The 16,383-nt window shown below is 40.0% G+C and overlaps 1 protein-coding gene across 2 annotated transcripts in view; it reads left to right on the forward strand.

The window, feature by feature from the left end:
• The window catches only part of LOC126272211 (cell division cycle and apoptosis regulator protein 1-like), a 269,061-nt gene that overhangs the window by 225,379 nt on the left and 27,299 nt on the right, over positions 1 to 16,383 (forward strand). For both annotated transcript variants that reach the window (XM_049974912.1, XM_049974901.1), the window contains exons 14-18: positions 1,711 to 1,887; positions 5,176 to 5,304; positions 5,381 to 5,545; positions 5,627 to 5,851; positions 6,872 to 7,040. In XM_049974912.1, the coding sequence (XP_049830869.1) occupies positions 1,711 to 1,887; positions 5,176 to 5,304; positions 5,381 to 5,545; positions 5,627 to 5,851; positions 6,872 to 7,040 (865 nt within the window). The remainder of the gene's footprint in view (positions 1 to 1,710; positions 1,888 to 5,175; positions 5,305 to 5,380; positions 5,546 to 5,626; positions 5,852 to 6,871; positions 7,041 to 16,383) is intronic.

Raw genomic sequence — 16,383 nt, forward strand, 5'->3', positions numbered from 1 at the left:
TGGGATGCGTGTGAGGATCAGGTGAATGTGGGGATATGCCACAGAAGGTCTGTTTGTGTATTAGGTCTGGGGGAGCTTCGCATACAGCCTGGCCACCCATGGCAGACACATCTGCAGTGATGAGAACCCCCTCACACAGTATGCTGGAGGCCTATCCTACAGCTTGAGGAAGGAATTTCATTCTGAAAGTTAGCAAAGCAAAGCTCTGTACCTTTTGTTTGTGTATCTCTCGACGACGCAGTGCTTGTGCATTTCGGTGAATCATCTCTCTGTTCCTAGTATGTAATTAGTATTAAATATAATAATTAGTATAAAATTATATTTTTAAGTTCAAATTTTGCGATGTTTTAAAACAGAAACATTATTTTAAAGTTGTATGCATGTTCAGGTCGAAGCAGGAGATCAGCATTGACGACACTATCATTGTTGCTAATTATATCTTCAGGATTCTCCCCCCAAATGAATCTCCTGTCTTTGGTGTTGAATTTCATGCATACCAGAGGTATTGGAGCAGCTGAGAAGTGGCCAAGGGAAAAAGTTCCTTATCTTGAGTAGCAATCTATCCTTTTCATAATATTGTTCCAATCTCTGAAGAGCTAGCCTTTTACACAGAAAACAATACAGATCATAAATCCTTGATACCTTTTCCCAGCTTCAATAATAAGAGAAGCAGTAGCATTCCATGTGATACCTGAGGAAAAGAAACAATTGGGAAAACAGATAGACTTGGGTAGAGCCAATCATATTATGGTGTGCCATTTCCTTGCATGCTGCTATCACACTATTGAGCCAAAAAATAATGTGTCAATGGGAAAAGATGTGCATAAGTAACAAGAACTTAAAACTTTTGAAGCCCACAGCAAGATCATGGGCTACTTCCATCCTGCTGCAGAGAAGAAATGGAAATTGTTCTTACACACTTTCGTCATACTCCATAATGCATGGCTTCCTGCACTGATGTGTTCCGCTATTTTGGGCAAAGATAGGAAGAATTTAGTGTGTATCTTACACTTGTGATTCTCACCATAGTGTCTGTCTCTCTCTCTCTCTCTCTCTCTCTCTCTCTCTCTCTCTCTTTTAGTGATCAGCCAATTCCTTGTATCGAAGAAATAGTTCTAAATACTTTTAATACTATTGGATCATCAGTTGAGAAGTATTATATCTTCTGACTGTTTCTTCTTGTCTTGGAAACAAATATTTTATAAGGTTTTGACTTACTTGGAGTAAACTTACGTTCATATTTTGGATCCTCTCCACACACATTCTGGACGTTGAGTATTTGGTTTCAGTCTGTGATATAAAAATAAAAGAAATCCTCCCCTTTGTAGTTCCCATCTACACAGTTGCTATACAGTGTATCCATAGGTAATGATTGTATTGTAATTCCAAAAGGTCTAGAATATTGACTAGACTCTTTTCACATGGGTGCTGCAATATAAACTGAAAAACGGTCATGTTGTAATTCATTTCCCTCAGTGCTCAACAGGACTTCATCTCAGGGTGTGATATCTGCCAGACAGTTTTGAGGTTGTTAGGTGCACAAGTTTTCCATAAAAAATGCACAATATTCTGTGCACAATCCCCATCCCAACTTAAATGCATAAAATAACATAGGAACTCATTGTCCTCAACTTCCTTTCTTTCTTTTAAATACATTTCTTTGTGAACTTAAATGTACAGAAACTGAAATTCTTATTATAAATTTAACAGGAGGAAGATCGAAAAAAGCAAGATGAGCGAGAGAAACTGGCACGAGAAAAGCGTTACACATTGCCTGATGGGCCACACATCCTTGTTCACCCATCACGTACAGCAAAATCTGGCAAATTTGATTGCACAGTAATGTCATTGTCAGTGTTACTGGACTACAGGCCTGAGGACACAAAGGTAATAATTTGAGCAATCAATTGGTCTGTCGTTGGTATTACATTATGATTGAAGTAATATAGTACTGTTTTGAAGAGACAGGCTAATGTTGTTACAAGGGATGTTCAATAAGCAATACAACATATTGTTTTTCTCAGTCAGTTTTGGCTGGGGGTGGGGGGTGGGGGGGGGGGGGGGGGGGGAAGAATTCTTTGTGGGGCTTAATGAAATATTTCCGCTTCATCCCCTATAGTTTTATGAAGTTCCAGTAAGTTGTGGCGCTATACAGGGTGGTCCATTGAGCATGACCAGGCCAAGTATCTCACGAAATAAGCATCAAACGAAAAAACTACAAAGAACGAAATGTGCCTAGCTTGAAGGGGGAAAGCAGATGGCGCTATGGTTGACCCGCTAGATGGCGCTGCCATAGGACAAAAGGATATCAACTGTGTTTTTTTAAATACGAACCCCCATTTTTTATTACATATTCGTGTAGTATGTAAAGAAATATGAATGTTTTAGTTGGACCACTTTTTTTGCTTGGTGATAGATGGCGCTGTAATAGTCACAAACATATGGCTCACAATTTTAAACTAACAGTTGGTAACAGGTAGGTTCCAATGTGATACATGTACCTTTGTGAACTTAACATTTCTGAGAATGCATGCTGTTACAGTGTGATTACCTGTAATACCACATTAATGCAATAAATGCTCAAAATGATGCCCGTCAACCTCAGTGCATTTGGCAATACATGTCATGTCATTCCTCTCAACAGCGAGCAGTTTGCCTTCCGTAATATTCGCACATGCATTTACAATGCGCTGATGCATGTTGTCGGTGGATCACGATAGCAAATATTCTTCAACTTTCCCCATAGAAATAAATCTGGGGACGTCAGATCCGGTGATTGCGCGGGCCATGGTATGGTGCTTCAATGACCAATCCACCTGTCATGAAATATGCTATTCAATGCTGATTCAAACCGCACGCGAGCTATGTGCCGGACATCCATCATGATGGAAGTGCATCGCCATTATGTCATGCAGTGAAACATCTTGTAGTAACATCGGTAGAACATTACGTAGGAAATCAACGTACATTGCACCATTTAGATTGCCATTGATAAAATGGGAGCCAATTATCCTTCCTCCCATAATGCCCCACCATACATTAACCGGCCAAGGTCACTGATGTTCCACTTCTCGCAGCCATTGTGGATTTCCCATTGTCCAATAGTGCATATTATACCGGTTTATGTTACCGCTGTTGGTGAATGACGCTTCGTCACTAAATAGAACACGTGCAAAAAATTTGTCATCGTCCCATAATGTCTCTCGTGCCCAGTAACAGAACTGTACATGACATTCAAAGTCGTCGCCATGCAATTCCTGGTGCATAGAAATATGGTACAGGTGCAATCAATGTTGATGCAGCATTCTCAACACCAACGTTTTTGAGATTCCCGATTCTCATGCAATTTGTGTGCTACTGATCTGCAGATTAGCCGTGACAGTAGCTGAAACACCTACTTGGGCATTCCTTAAATAATGTAACTATCCGGAGAGTGGTACAGGCACTTGGATGATGTCCAGGATACCGAGCAGCGTACATAGCACATGCCCGTTGGGCATTTTTATCACAATAGCTATACATCAACACGATATCGACCTTTTCCGCAATTGGTAAACGGTCCATTTTAACAGGGTAATGTACCATGAAACAAATACCATCCGTTCTGGCAGAATGTTATGTGATACCACGTACTTACACGTTTGTGAGTATTACAGTGCCATCTCTCACAACATGAAAAAAGTGGTCCAACTGAAACATTCATATTTCTTTACGTACTATACAAATATGTAATAAAAAATTGAGGTTCCCATTCAAAAAAAAACTAGTTGATATCTGTTTGACCTATGGCAGGGCCATCTAGTGGGGCAACCATAGCGCCATCTGGTTTCCCCCTTCAAGCTAGACAAGTTTCGTTCTTTGTAGTGTTTTTGTTTGATGCTTATTTCGTGAGACATTTGGACCGGTCACGATCAATGGACCTCCCTGTATGTAGCCTTCGAATTGATGTCTGTAAAACAGTGAATTCCAAGTATAGAGCTGTCATTGAGTTTCTTTTGGTGGGAAACCAGAGCACTGCAGATATTCAAAGGCACTTGTATAATGTTTATGGAGATGTGGCAGTGAACAAAAGCATGGTGAGTCATTGGACAATGTGTCAGTTGCCATCACAGCAAGGTCTTGCAAACCATTCCAGTCTCCTTCGTGCCGGACGACCCCCATACTGATGTGACTCCTGTAATGGTGGATTGTGCAGACACTCTCATTTGAGGCGATCAACAGATCACAAACAAACACCTTGCTGTACAACTGGGTGTCTCTGTTGTTAGTGCTGCTACACACATTCACCATTTAGGCTGCTCAGAGGTGTGCGAGTGTTGGGTTCCTTACTGGAAAACAGAAGACCTTACTGCGTAACAGAAGACCCCGAAGAGCAATGAAGGACCAGCTGTGTGGAGTTGCTTGTACATTACAAATTTTTTGTTGAGCATCTTCATAGGGGAGGAGATGTGGGTTCATCACTTCGAACCAAAAACAAAACAGCAATCCATGGATTGTTGCCACACCACCTCTCCTCTAAAAAAGTTCAAAGCTGCACCGTCAGCTGGTGAAGAGATTGTTGCAGTCTTCAGGGACTCTGAAGGGGTTACTCTGTTTGATGTCTTCCCTCATGGTACAACTATCAACTTTGAAATGTTTTGTGCTACTTCCCTCAGGAAATTTGGGAAACTACTTCAGTTTGTTTGTCACCACAAAAATGCAAATGAACTTCTGCTTCTCCATGCCAACACAAGGCCTCAGACAAAAACATTGTTGGGCTGTTACTCATCCACCCTACAGTCCAGATATCTCATCTCCCAATGTCCATCCTTTTGGCCCAATGAAGGATGCACGCTGTGTGAAGCAGTACGTGAATGATGGGGAGGTTATTGATGCAACAAGACATTGGCTCCAAATGGCGACCGGTAGAGAGGTATGATGCAGGCCTAGTGGCCCTCCCAGTAAGATGGGGCAAGGGCATCATATTGAATGGAGATTATGTTGAAAAATAGTGTTTTGTAGCCAAAAGAGTGGGGAATAATATGGTCTACTGGAATACTGGATAAAACCAACTTGCTTCCAGAAAAAAATGTGTTGTATTACTTGTAGAATGCCCTTTGTATATTACTCACCTATTAATAAAGGCCTGAGGTAAAGGAGTAAAATATTAAATTAAAATTGTGTTTCATTTTTCAGGAGCATTCTTTTGAAGTATCATTATTTGCAGAACTGTTCAATGAGATGCTTATGCGTGATTTTGGATTTAGAATCTACAGAGCTCTACATGATGCACCAGAGCGCCCAAAAGAAGAGGAGAAAGACAAGGTTTGTACTGGGCAATTTGTTTCCATCAATGTTCTTTTTTCTGTTGGTGGTAACTAACATTTTTTTTCTGCTGAAGGACAAAAAGAAGGACAAAAAAGATGACAGAAAATCTGACAAGAAGAATGGCAAAAGAGAAGAAAGGGATGAAAAGAAAGAAGACAGACATTCAAAAGACAAAAGTAGAAATGATAAGGAGAGGAATGAAGAAAAAGATGAGGATGATGAGGAGGAGGATGATGAGGTAAGTAGTTTTCATATTCAATTTAAACACAATAAATATTATACACCATAGCAAACAAATCGTTTACATCTGTTGTTGCAGGATGATGATGACTTGAAAGATGACAGAAGAGATAAAGACAAAGATGATAAGGACAGAAAACGAGATAAAGACAAAAAGAAGAAAGATAAAGTGAAGCTTTATACAGAAGATCCTTTGCTACTTCTTGCTTTTCTGTATTTTGATCAATCACATTGTGGTTACATTTTTGATAAGGATATAGAAGAACTACTATATACACTAGGTTTAAATCTCTCTAGAGCTCAGGTGAGTTGTTCGACGCTGAGACATGCTACCTAAGGACAATGGTAAATTAATAATGAAAGTAACATCTTAAATACATATATTCTAGAAATTAATGGTATGTAGAACCTGGAAAAGTATGTCAACTAGGAAAGAGGATTAATGTGTAACAATCCTTGTCACTTCCAACTGGTTATTTGCACTCACATACCTTTTAACTGTAGCCTCTTATCAAAGGACTATAATGTTGTTAAATACTGAATGTTAGTGATAGCACAGTTCACTATTATATAGTTTTTCTGGTTTCCCCACATAAAGAGCCATAGTAACATAAAGTACTCTTTAGCTCTACAAGTGAATATCCTGCTATGTAATAGCATGCAGAGTAACTGGAAGTATGTACTTACCGTTCTTGGACAAAAGGGCAATTTTTTATTTATATATACATGAAATTTGAGAATTAAAAAGAAAGGTCAAAATGAGTGCTAATAGTATACATACAACCTTTTGTTCACACAGATCATGTCAGCTCGATGGTAAGACACTTGAACTCCTATTCAGAAAGACCAAGGTTCAAATACCTGTCTGGCTGTATGTGTTCCTTTGTTTGCATTAATTCCAAAAGAGAGAATAATTGTTTTTAAAAGATACAGCCAACTTGCTTTACTACCCTTCCACAATCCAAGCTTAAGATCTGTCCCTAATGACCCCAATTTTGACAGGACATTCAACCCTAACCTTCCTTCTTCAGTTTTTTATGAAGACTAATGTTAATCATTAGAATTTAATTTAGAAGAGTAGACTTGAAAAACTTGAATTGAAACACAGATTGTGATTCATATGGTTCTGGAAACAGTTGTGAAGCTTGTGAAGTACATAGTCATTTAGTTGCGCCAATAATGATAAATTCAATTTATTGTGTTGTCTTTCATTGCTTGAATGTTATAATAGTGTGTGTGTGTGTGTGTGTGTGTGTGTGTGTGTGTGTGTGTGTGTGTGTGTATATATATATACATATATCTGGAACAGTGTGTCTTTTTCTAGGTCAGAAAACTTGTTCAGAAAGTTGTGACAAGAGATTCCCTCCACTACAGAAAGTTAACGGATAAGCCAATTTCTAAGCAAGAGGAAGGAAAAGAGAAGGAACATGATAGACAGAAAGAAGAACTGGCATCAGTTCCATCTAGTGAAAACTTAATTGCCTTAGCCTATGGTAAGCAACTTTAATTGTACCTATCAAAAATGCCATAGATTGCACTAACAGTTTCATAAAGACACCAGAGAAATTCTTATGATGATGAATGGAAAATTACAACTGAGTTGAAGTTTTTACTAGTATACTTTTGTAGAAAAGGGAATGGTATATTTAATTTGATAGCATACAGTCAGAGGTGAGTCATAAGTTTAGAAAGGATTTAATATACCTGATGAATAATTTAACTTTTCATGGCCACCTTTTCAGATAATTCTTACATAAAATTCATTTAAAACTAAATCAGATCAGTAATCAGTACAGTGATACACCACAATTTTAATAGTCATATAGTGTCAACTTTCCTGTTGGAGAAATTATTGCAGAGATGAAAGTAATTTTTATTCTTGTGTTTTGGAAATAATGTTTACACAAGGGAAATGTGTACATATTGAAACATGGGGTAAACATAAAGCAGTATTCGAAAATACAAATAAAACAGAGTGGTAATTGTTCTGGAAAACCTGGAACTCTCACAGAATTACATTTCACTTGGCAAAATCTGAGAAATCTCAAGGAATTTCATAAAATCTTGGGCAATTCTGCATTTTTAACCTAGCATTAAAATTGAATTTTATGAGTTTTATAAACCATAAACTTTAAAATATGTAATATCTCAAAGCATATTAATTATATGAATATTATTCCAAATAAATTAAAAAAGTTTAAAAGCTGTTGTTAAACTATTGCTTATGGCTGGTATATAGCTCAGCTGGGGAAAACAGTCATTATTGTGGTATGCTCTCCCCCCCCCCCCTCCCCGCCCTCATCCTCCTTCCTCCTCACTTCTGCTCACCATTAATTTATCAGGAGCTTCTTGACACCATCGTCCTTCATACACCTGAAATTCTTACAAGTTTGAGTTGCAGCCCTGTAAAACTATTACAATAGTGTCAGTATGATGGAAAGGATAGATTGCTGCTCATTATACTGAGGATACATAGAGTTGCGGATAGCCACAACAAAAAGACTACTGTACATTTGATTTTCAAACACAAGGCCTTCTTCTAAGGCAGGAAACACACACTGGCCTAGTGGTCAGAGAAAGTGGTCATGTATGTGTGAGCTGTGCTTGTGTGAATGTGAGTGTTTTGTCCTCTGTATAGTGAGTAGCCGTCTGTTCTTTCGGTTATATTGTCTTATTCCATTCTGGATTTTCCATTGTTTTATTAGAACAGTGTACACTGATGAGCCAAAATATTATGACCATGTGCTTAACAGCTTGTTTGCCCATCTTTGGAAAGAAATGTGTAACAGTTTCTCCATGTCAGGGATCTGACAGTTTGTTGTTAGGTTTGTGGAGGTATGTGGCATCAGATGTATAAGCACAGGTCATGTAATTCATATAAATAATGGGCCACTGATTTTCGTACGTGTTGATGGCACCTGATTCTGACCCATATGGGTTTCATAGGATTTACATCAGGCAAATTTGGTTGCTGAGACATCAACATGAGTTCACTAGGATGCTCCTCAAACCAATGTAGGATGGTTCTAGCTCTGAGGCATAGACAATTACATTACTTAAAGATGATAGCACTGTTGGGGAAGACATAAAGCATAAAGGGATGCTGGTGGTTCACAGCTGTCAGTGTGTCTCTCTGATTGCTATTACAGGTCACACGCAAATGCGGGAGAATATCTCCCGTAGCACAATACTGCCGCCAGTAGCCTGCGTCTGTGGCATGCAGCACATTTCAAAGCCACCATTCACCGCAATGACAGCATTTGTTGAGACGACCATCAACATAGTGTAACAAAAATGTGATTCATCCGAAGAACCGACATGTTTCCATTGATTGACAGTTTAATCCCAATGAACCTGTGTCTACTGCAATCATAATTGACGGTGTCATTAGATCAGCATATGACCACATAGGGATGGTCTGTTGCAGAGCTCCATGTTCCATTATGTACAATGTGCTCCAAAACACTTGTGTGTGCACCAGCATTATGCTCTTTTTGCAGAGATGCCACAGATCATCGTCCATCTGACTTAACAGAGCAGACAAGCCTCCAAACCCCACATTCTGTGAACTGTCATGGGCGTCCAACCATTTAGTGCCTAGTGGTAGTTTCACTGACCATCTACCTCTTTCTGTAGATGCTCATGACAGTAACACATGGACATTTGACCAGCTTCACTGTTTTCAAGATACTCATCCATAGGCTGTGCCTAATAACAATCTGCCCTTTGTCAGAGTCACTTAGCTCAATGTATTTCCCCATTTGCAGTCCATATTTTTGCTAGGGTGATCCCCCGTTCATGTCTGCTCTGCTTGCATACTTTTGTTACCGTGTCATGTGTCACAACGCCATCAGGCAGCATCCAACATTGCAGTGGGTAGTGTTTGTAATGTTTTGGATTATCAGTGTACTTGTGCATACTGAGTAAATGGAAACTGTTTCATGGTAAATTTGTTGTTGATTGTGATTTTAAAAAGTAAGCTAACAATATTATTGACCACTTACAACCCAGTATCAACGATTAAGCTCTCTAAATTGCAGTTTCATATTACAGCACATCATTTGCAAACCATTTTTATACATATTAACATTACACAGCTTCATTACACTTGCAAATGATGAATTAAGATAGAAATCAGTTCAACTAATTAGTGAGCCATCAGGAAGAAGTTTAAAACATGTGAACATTACAATGAGCCAAATCCTCATCTTGACAAGAGTATCTGTGAATTTGTATCCTGATATTAAAACAATATTATTCAATAAAATATGTAAATAAAATGTGTATATGTGATGTGCTTATTTCAAACTGTAAAGATGACATGTTGAGTTGCAGACAGGTACGGCGAAAAGATTCTTACATATGGGGGTGGTTTGATAAGTATGGTAAAAAAAAAAAAAAAAAAAAAAAAAAAAAAAAAAAAAAAAAAATTTGTTTCATAATAAAATCTCCTTAGTTCTTGACATCGTCTCCCTTGAGGGATAACCGAGCGAGGTGGCGCAGTGGTTAGCACACTGGACTCGCATTCAGGATGACAACGGTTCAATCCAGCGTCCAGTCATCCTGATTTAGGTTTTCCGTCATTTCCCCAAATCGCTCCGGGCAAATGCCAGGATGGTTCCTTTGAAAGAGCACGACCGACTTCCTGTCCTTCCCTAAACCAAAGAGACCGATGACCTCGCAGTTTGGTCTCTTCCCCCAAAATAACCCAACCCAACCCTTGATGGATATACAGTTGGTCCGACAATCCATCCGCTTTTTCATCCCATGGGAAAAATAGGTTCTGTCAAACTCTGCAAAACGCTCTTTGACTGCAATTATCACTGCTTCATTTGATGAAAATTTCTTCCCAGTATGCCAAAGTTTCAAGTTAAGTAACAGGAATGAGTCACTTGGGGCTAAGTCTGTTGATAGGATGGATGAGGAACCCATTCAAATCTCAGTTCATGCACTTCCACTATTGTTGTCATTGATGTGTGAGATGGTGTTGCATTACCGTAGTGAAAGAGCACTTTCGTGTGCCAACCTTGGTCTTTCTCAGAAAATGTAAGTTTCAGACAGTACAATAATGAAGAATTATAGGGTCAGTTATGGTTCTGCCTTGGTCTAAGTAATCTGCAAGTATTATTCTTGTGACTCACAAAAAACAATGGGTATTGACAGCATAGTCTTTGCCTGCTTTGTTGCACTTTCACCAGCCTTTGTCCATTATTTTGACTGCCATTTTGACTCTGGTGTAGTAATGGATCCAGGTTTCATCAACAGTCACTCACAAATTTGCACAAAAAGCCTTGCAGATTGAGATTACACACCACCAGACATTGCTTTGAAATGCTGTGTCGGATGAGCTTTCAGTCAGCTGTGAGCAATTGTGGCACCCTCATGGCGCACAGCTTCTTCATAGCCAATTCTCTGTGCAGGATATAAAGCACTCACTCAACTGAGTTGCCCAGAGTCTCGGCAATCTCACAGTTACTTTTTTTATGGTCTTGTACTATCATAACATGGATTTTGTCAGTGGTTTCCTTTTCAGTGACCTCAATTGGATGGACAGCACTTTGGTGTTTGTCTGACCACATTTAAATTTATTTTTACAAAAGTAAGTGGTCTTCAATGATGGTGCAGAGTCTGCGTGAACTTTATCCGGTTCTGTTTTTATTCATGGAGCAGCCCAACCCTTCAGAGAAGTGTTTTTTCCATTTTCAGTCTCAGTCAACACACTGACCTGAACTATTTGCTATACATTGTTGAAATTCTATTTCAATCCTTGGAATAATCAAGCTTGTCAACCATGATAGTGCAGCAGAAATGTTCAATTCTTTTGTGGAAATTTACCATTCTTAACAAACCACATTTACATAAATGCATTAAATGGGACCAACAATCTAGAGTGGGACGGGGAAGGGGGAGGGATAGCAGGGTACACTTAGGGGAAGAGGAATCTGCACTACCTGGCAGAGCATGTTGTGACTAGAGGTGGTAGGACAAGGGTGGCAGGTGCAGCAGTGGGGGCTGTGGCGGAGGGAGAGGAGGAGAAAAATAAGAAACAGAAAGGAGATGAGCAGAGAAGTGGAAAATATCAGTGAGCGCACTGGCAGGGAGCAGTGCGCAATGAGGGTGAGGGAAGCTAAACTCGGAGGTGATTACAGGACAGGGGGTGAAAACAAGTTTAGCAGAGGGTGTGGGGGCAGTAGGTTACCATAGGTTGAGGCCAAGATAGGTGAGGAGTGTGCAAGGATATTAAAAGAGTAATTCAGTACATCAAGGGAGTTCAAAATCAAAAGTCATGTGAGACTTGAAAATGGGTGTGGGGAAGGAATAGAAGAAAGGGTATTGGTAGAATTGAGCTCAGCAATAAATTTCAGCTGGAAGCAGCAAATGCTCTGTTCAAGAATTACAAGAGGAGGTGGTATACTTGGGAAAGGCCAAAGGATAGAGGAAAATTCCAGTTAGATTACATCATGGTCAGACAGAGATTCTGAAATCAGATATTGGATTGTAAAGTCTACCCAGGAACAATAAGAGTGCAATGGGAATTCCTCTGTTAAATGCAGAGAGGGCAGATAGTTGTAAAGAGTACATTGAAACTTTCTGTGAGGGGGAGGACTTTTCTGATAATGCGATAGAAGAAGAAACAGGAATCAACAGGGAGGACACAGGGACTCTAGTATTAGAATTAGAATGTAAAAGAGCTTCCTGTTCAGTGAAAAATTTCAGTTTAGGAAATAGGTAGAAGTCTGCAGGGGCCAAATCAGGGGAATATGGTTGTTGCGGAATTTGGTCAAAAATTCAACAATAGAGAAGGCATGATGAGCCAGACCATTGTCACTCCCCATCCACCGTGTACGTGCCTGCCAAACCAGTAAGCAGTAGCGGATCCGTCCTTAGAACTTTCCAATCACACCTCGTACATCCAGCAAATAATTGATAACATAAATTGCAAGTGCTTCTCTGAGATGAAGAGGTTGGCACAGAAGAAGAATTCATGGCTGGCCACCGCAAACCAGGCAGAGACAGGTAACTCAAAAGGGATAGACTAGGATATTGTGGAGGTTAGGGTGGGTGACAGAAAACCACTTTAGGAAGGGTGGGGCAGATTTTGAGTTGGGTGTCCCTAATTTCAGGACATGATGATAGATAATCAAAACTCTGAAAAAGGATGTGGTTCAGTTGTTCCAATCTTGGATGGTACTGGGTGAAGGGGGGGGGGGGGGGGGGGGTGGCGGCGCTCTCCTTTGTAGCTTGTATCTATGGCCCCTTGACGATGTAAAAGAGTGAAGTTTCTAAATTAGTGCAATCAAAAGACACGACCATTATGTCACATATTTTGAGACCCGTAAACCCACTCACTCAGTACCTACAGTGTACTTTCCGTTGATCTAGAATCATGAAATTTAGCCAGAAGCAAGGTTTCACACTACAGCCAAAGGAATAAATCTGAAAAAAATGTTAATTTGTGATTATATCACATGAAAAATAATTTTTTTGTCGTTTGTTCTCAGTCTGTCTTTCTGTCTGTCCATCCATCTGTCTGTTAAGACTCCTTTTTCTCAGCACCACGTAGATGTATCAAGTTGAAATGTATGCCACATATTGAAGTTCATAGTTCTTTTGTGATGTAAAAATATTAAGCTTCTAAGTCAGTGCAATCAAACGATTGGGCATTTATGTCATGTATTTCAGTACTTGCAAGCTCATTCGTTAAAACTTATAGCGTACTTCCCCTGATATAGAATCAAGAAATTTTGCAAGCACAAATAAGTGATAAAAATTAAGAAGTTGTTAATTTGTAATCATAACAAACGAACTTGAAATTCAAACATTCTCGAAAGTCTTGGAATCCCTGGCACCAGTATATAGGAGTCCAGTCATAGTTTCCTACAGTCATCAGGAGAGATCCAAGAGGGATGCAGTGGTGAGGACCTAGCTATGTCCAAGATTGCCAATAAAACATAATTGACAGTAACACATTTATTAGGCAGTAATCATGAGTGTCCTCCAAAGTACCAAGCCGCAGCTGGACTGATGGAGCAGCACCTCGTCAGCAGCAGAAGGCTCGCATTTACTCAACTTGCAGCACTGCCAGTGCAAGAGGCTTCAGGTGGTTGCTGTTATTTCATCGAACAGCCATCAAACCCTGGACTCCAGTGGCCTACAACTCTTATTTATGGATCTCCAAAGGCACTGATTGATGTCGATCATTTGCACTCAGGCATGAGGCTTAAGTCCAGCTGCAGTACTCGCTGGCTTACAGGAGTTGGCTCTCAGCCTCCACTTAGGAGAGAGGAATCAGAGCATCAAAACCTGCCACAGAAACAGGATGAGCAGGAGTAGTGTCGCCCTCCTCTCTCTCTCTCTCTCTCTCTCTCTCTCTCTCTCTCTCTCTCTCTCTCTCTCTCTCTCTCTCTCTCTCTCGAAGGTGGATGATGGACAGCACCCATGTCATGCAGATCGAGCCTCCAGCAGATCTGCAGGTTGATCACTGCCTGTGTACCCAATCAATATTGCCTCGGAAGTTGGCAACAGTAGTGTGTTTTCAGCTGGACTCGTGGTTACACAGACAATCGAAGACAGCTAGATGCACTGAGTGTCGACCTCCATAGCCTCCGCTCACACTGGATAACTGCAGCTGACACAATGCTGAGACCATGCACTGGGCAGTTAGCAGTCAGCACTAAGCAGTAAGGCATTTGTTAAGAAGGGTGGGGTATTTATGTTGCCACTTCTTGTGTGCCCTGTGGCATTGTGGATGGCTATGAGATCATATGTCCTGGTTTTCCATCACTGTTAGCTCTCCTATTGATTTCATACTTTTGCAGTTTCACCCCTCAGAGGCTCTTTTCTGCTGGTTTGGCACCTGAAAAATTATTGTTGTGCTGTACCTAGCATTGCTTATGACACTCCTTTAGTGGCTTCTCAGGCCAGCACAACATAGGTTGTTCCCACTTACGTGTGGTCGTACCGGTGATCATGGCTGGTAGATGAAATGTCACGCCTAGTAAGTCACAAGTCATACAGTTTATTATTATTTCACTATCCCGTAATTCCATTCAATTCATACCTGTTGGTTGCCTGTGTTAGTGACAGTTTAAATGACTACTTCTGGTGAAAAAACTGAGTAGACCCAGTGGGTGCCTACTATCTGGGAATGTGGATATGGCCTTAACACTTCCCTTTGACATTCATTTGCTTTGGCTTTTCCCAATAATAACTGGACCTTGCATGCCTGTACACCACTTTGTATCATCCTACTTGGGCAGATAGTTACACTTTCCCTCTGTCATGTCTTTAGGTCTTCCAGTGACATCAGAGTGCAGCCATCTCTTTGCTCTGAATTATTAATACATCTTTGGTCCATACCTGTACCCATTTTGGTATGTGACTTGAGATAAAGGAACCTACGTCATTATCTTCCACTCCCTTCAGAAAGCAAGATTATCGAGACAAAACTATACTCCAATATACAGAAATAACACTGTATCAATCCTCAGTCATGTGGAGGGGAGAGAACTTTAAAACATACTGTAAATAGAACAAAATAAAACTCTATGACTTCCTAATAACCAACACCAAAACAGGTAAAGTACAGTATAAGCAAACAACAATATCAAATCAGTCCTAATGACATGGCCTCGTGGCTTAACGGCATAAGGCATTTTAGACATCTCAGTCATCTGGTTCTTCCTTGTTCCACAAGGCTTTGCATTCTATGCTGTAGATGCTGCAGGTATCTGCAGCAAAGCATGACAGCTCCCTTAAAAGGTTTAATACATCCTACATGAATAATCAAAGTCTTTGTTGGTATCAGCTGCATTTTAACATTGACATGTGATGTCATTTCCACTACTTGTATGGTCCATGGTATCGCGTCAGGAATTTCTTTGCTTTGTATTTTGATGTGTACTGATTCATCACTAACATCCAATGGCCAACCTTATACTGCGATAACTTCCCTATGCATTGTCATACCTATTCTTGTCATTCTGAGGCTTTTGTCTTTCATATTTGCACTTTTTACTTGTTGCCAAATGTTTCAAAATTTCTTGCCAAACTTTTTCCCTGGTTCGACATGAGAGCCAAGCTTTGGCTCAATGACTTCAAAATGTGACAGCATTTTTCCCCAAATATTACCTCATGTGGCGATAGATCAATAGCTGTATGGACTTCAGAATTGCATGCTGCTGGTACAGAATCTAAATAAATGTCCCAATTAATTTTTGTGATTCCTCCTCATCTAATAGCTCAACATCTTCAAAAACGTGCAATAAACTCTCTATTCTCCCATTGGCTTGTGGGAGGAAGTGGCTTGTTCACAGCTGCATATTTGGACAGTAGACATAATTACTTCATATGATCAGACATGAAATTGGTACCCAGGCGTGTAATTAACATATCTGGTATGCCAAATGTTAGCAACCAATTATTTATTAATGCTTGAGCAACTGTACTTGCTTTTTGGTAAAGAATATCAGCCGGTACTATATGATGTGAAAAATGGTCAATTATAGTCAATACAGGTGATTCCTCCTCATCTAATAGCTCAACATCTTCAAAATACAGGTGTTTTATTAAATGGGCGCAAAATGTCCCTCTCAAGCTTTTCAAACAGTTTAGATGATTCCAGTAGACATAGTAATGGAATCAGTTGGTGACTAAGATCAGTTCATTACAGACAATGTATGCAGTTCCTGACATATTTGCTCGACATCTCATTTTCAAGTCTTCAGCAATTCACCTATCAGTTGCTCATTGCCCACCATGGCGTGACATCATGTGGTCAAGTACTTGTGCCAAGACTTTGTACTGGGAAGCTACAGGTACTACTGCTCGTAATCC

Source organism: Schistocerca gregaria, chromosome 1 (genome assembly GCF_023897955.1).
Source record: "Schistocerca gregaria isolate iqSchGreg1 chromosome 1, iqSchGreg1.2, whole genome shotgun sequence".
NCBI classification, from domain to species: Eukaryota; Metazoa; Arthropoda; class Insecta; order Orthoptera; family Acrididae; genus Schistocerca; species Schistocerca gregaria.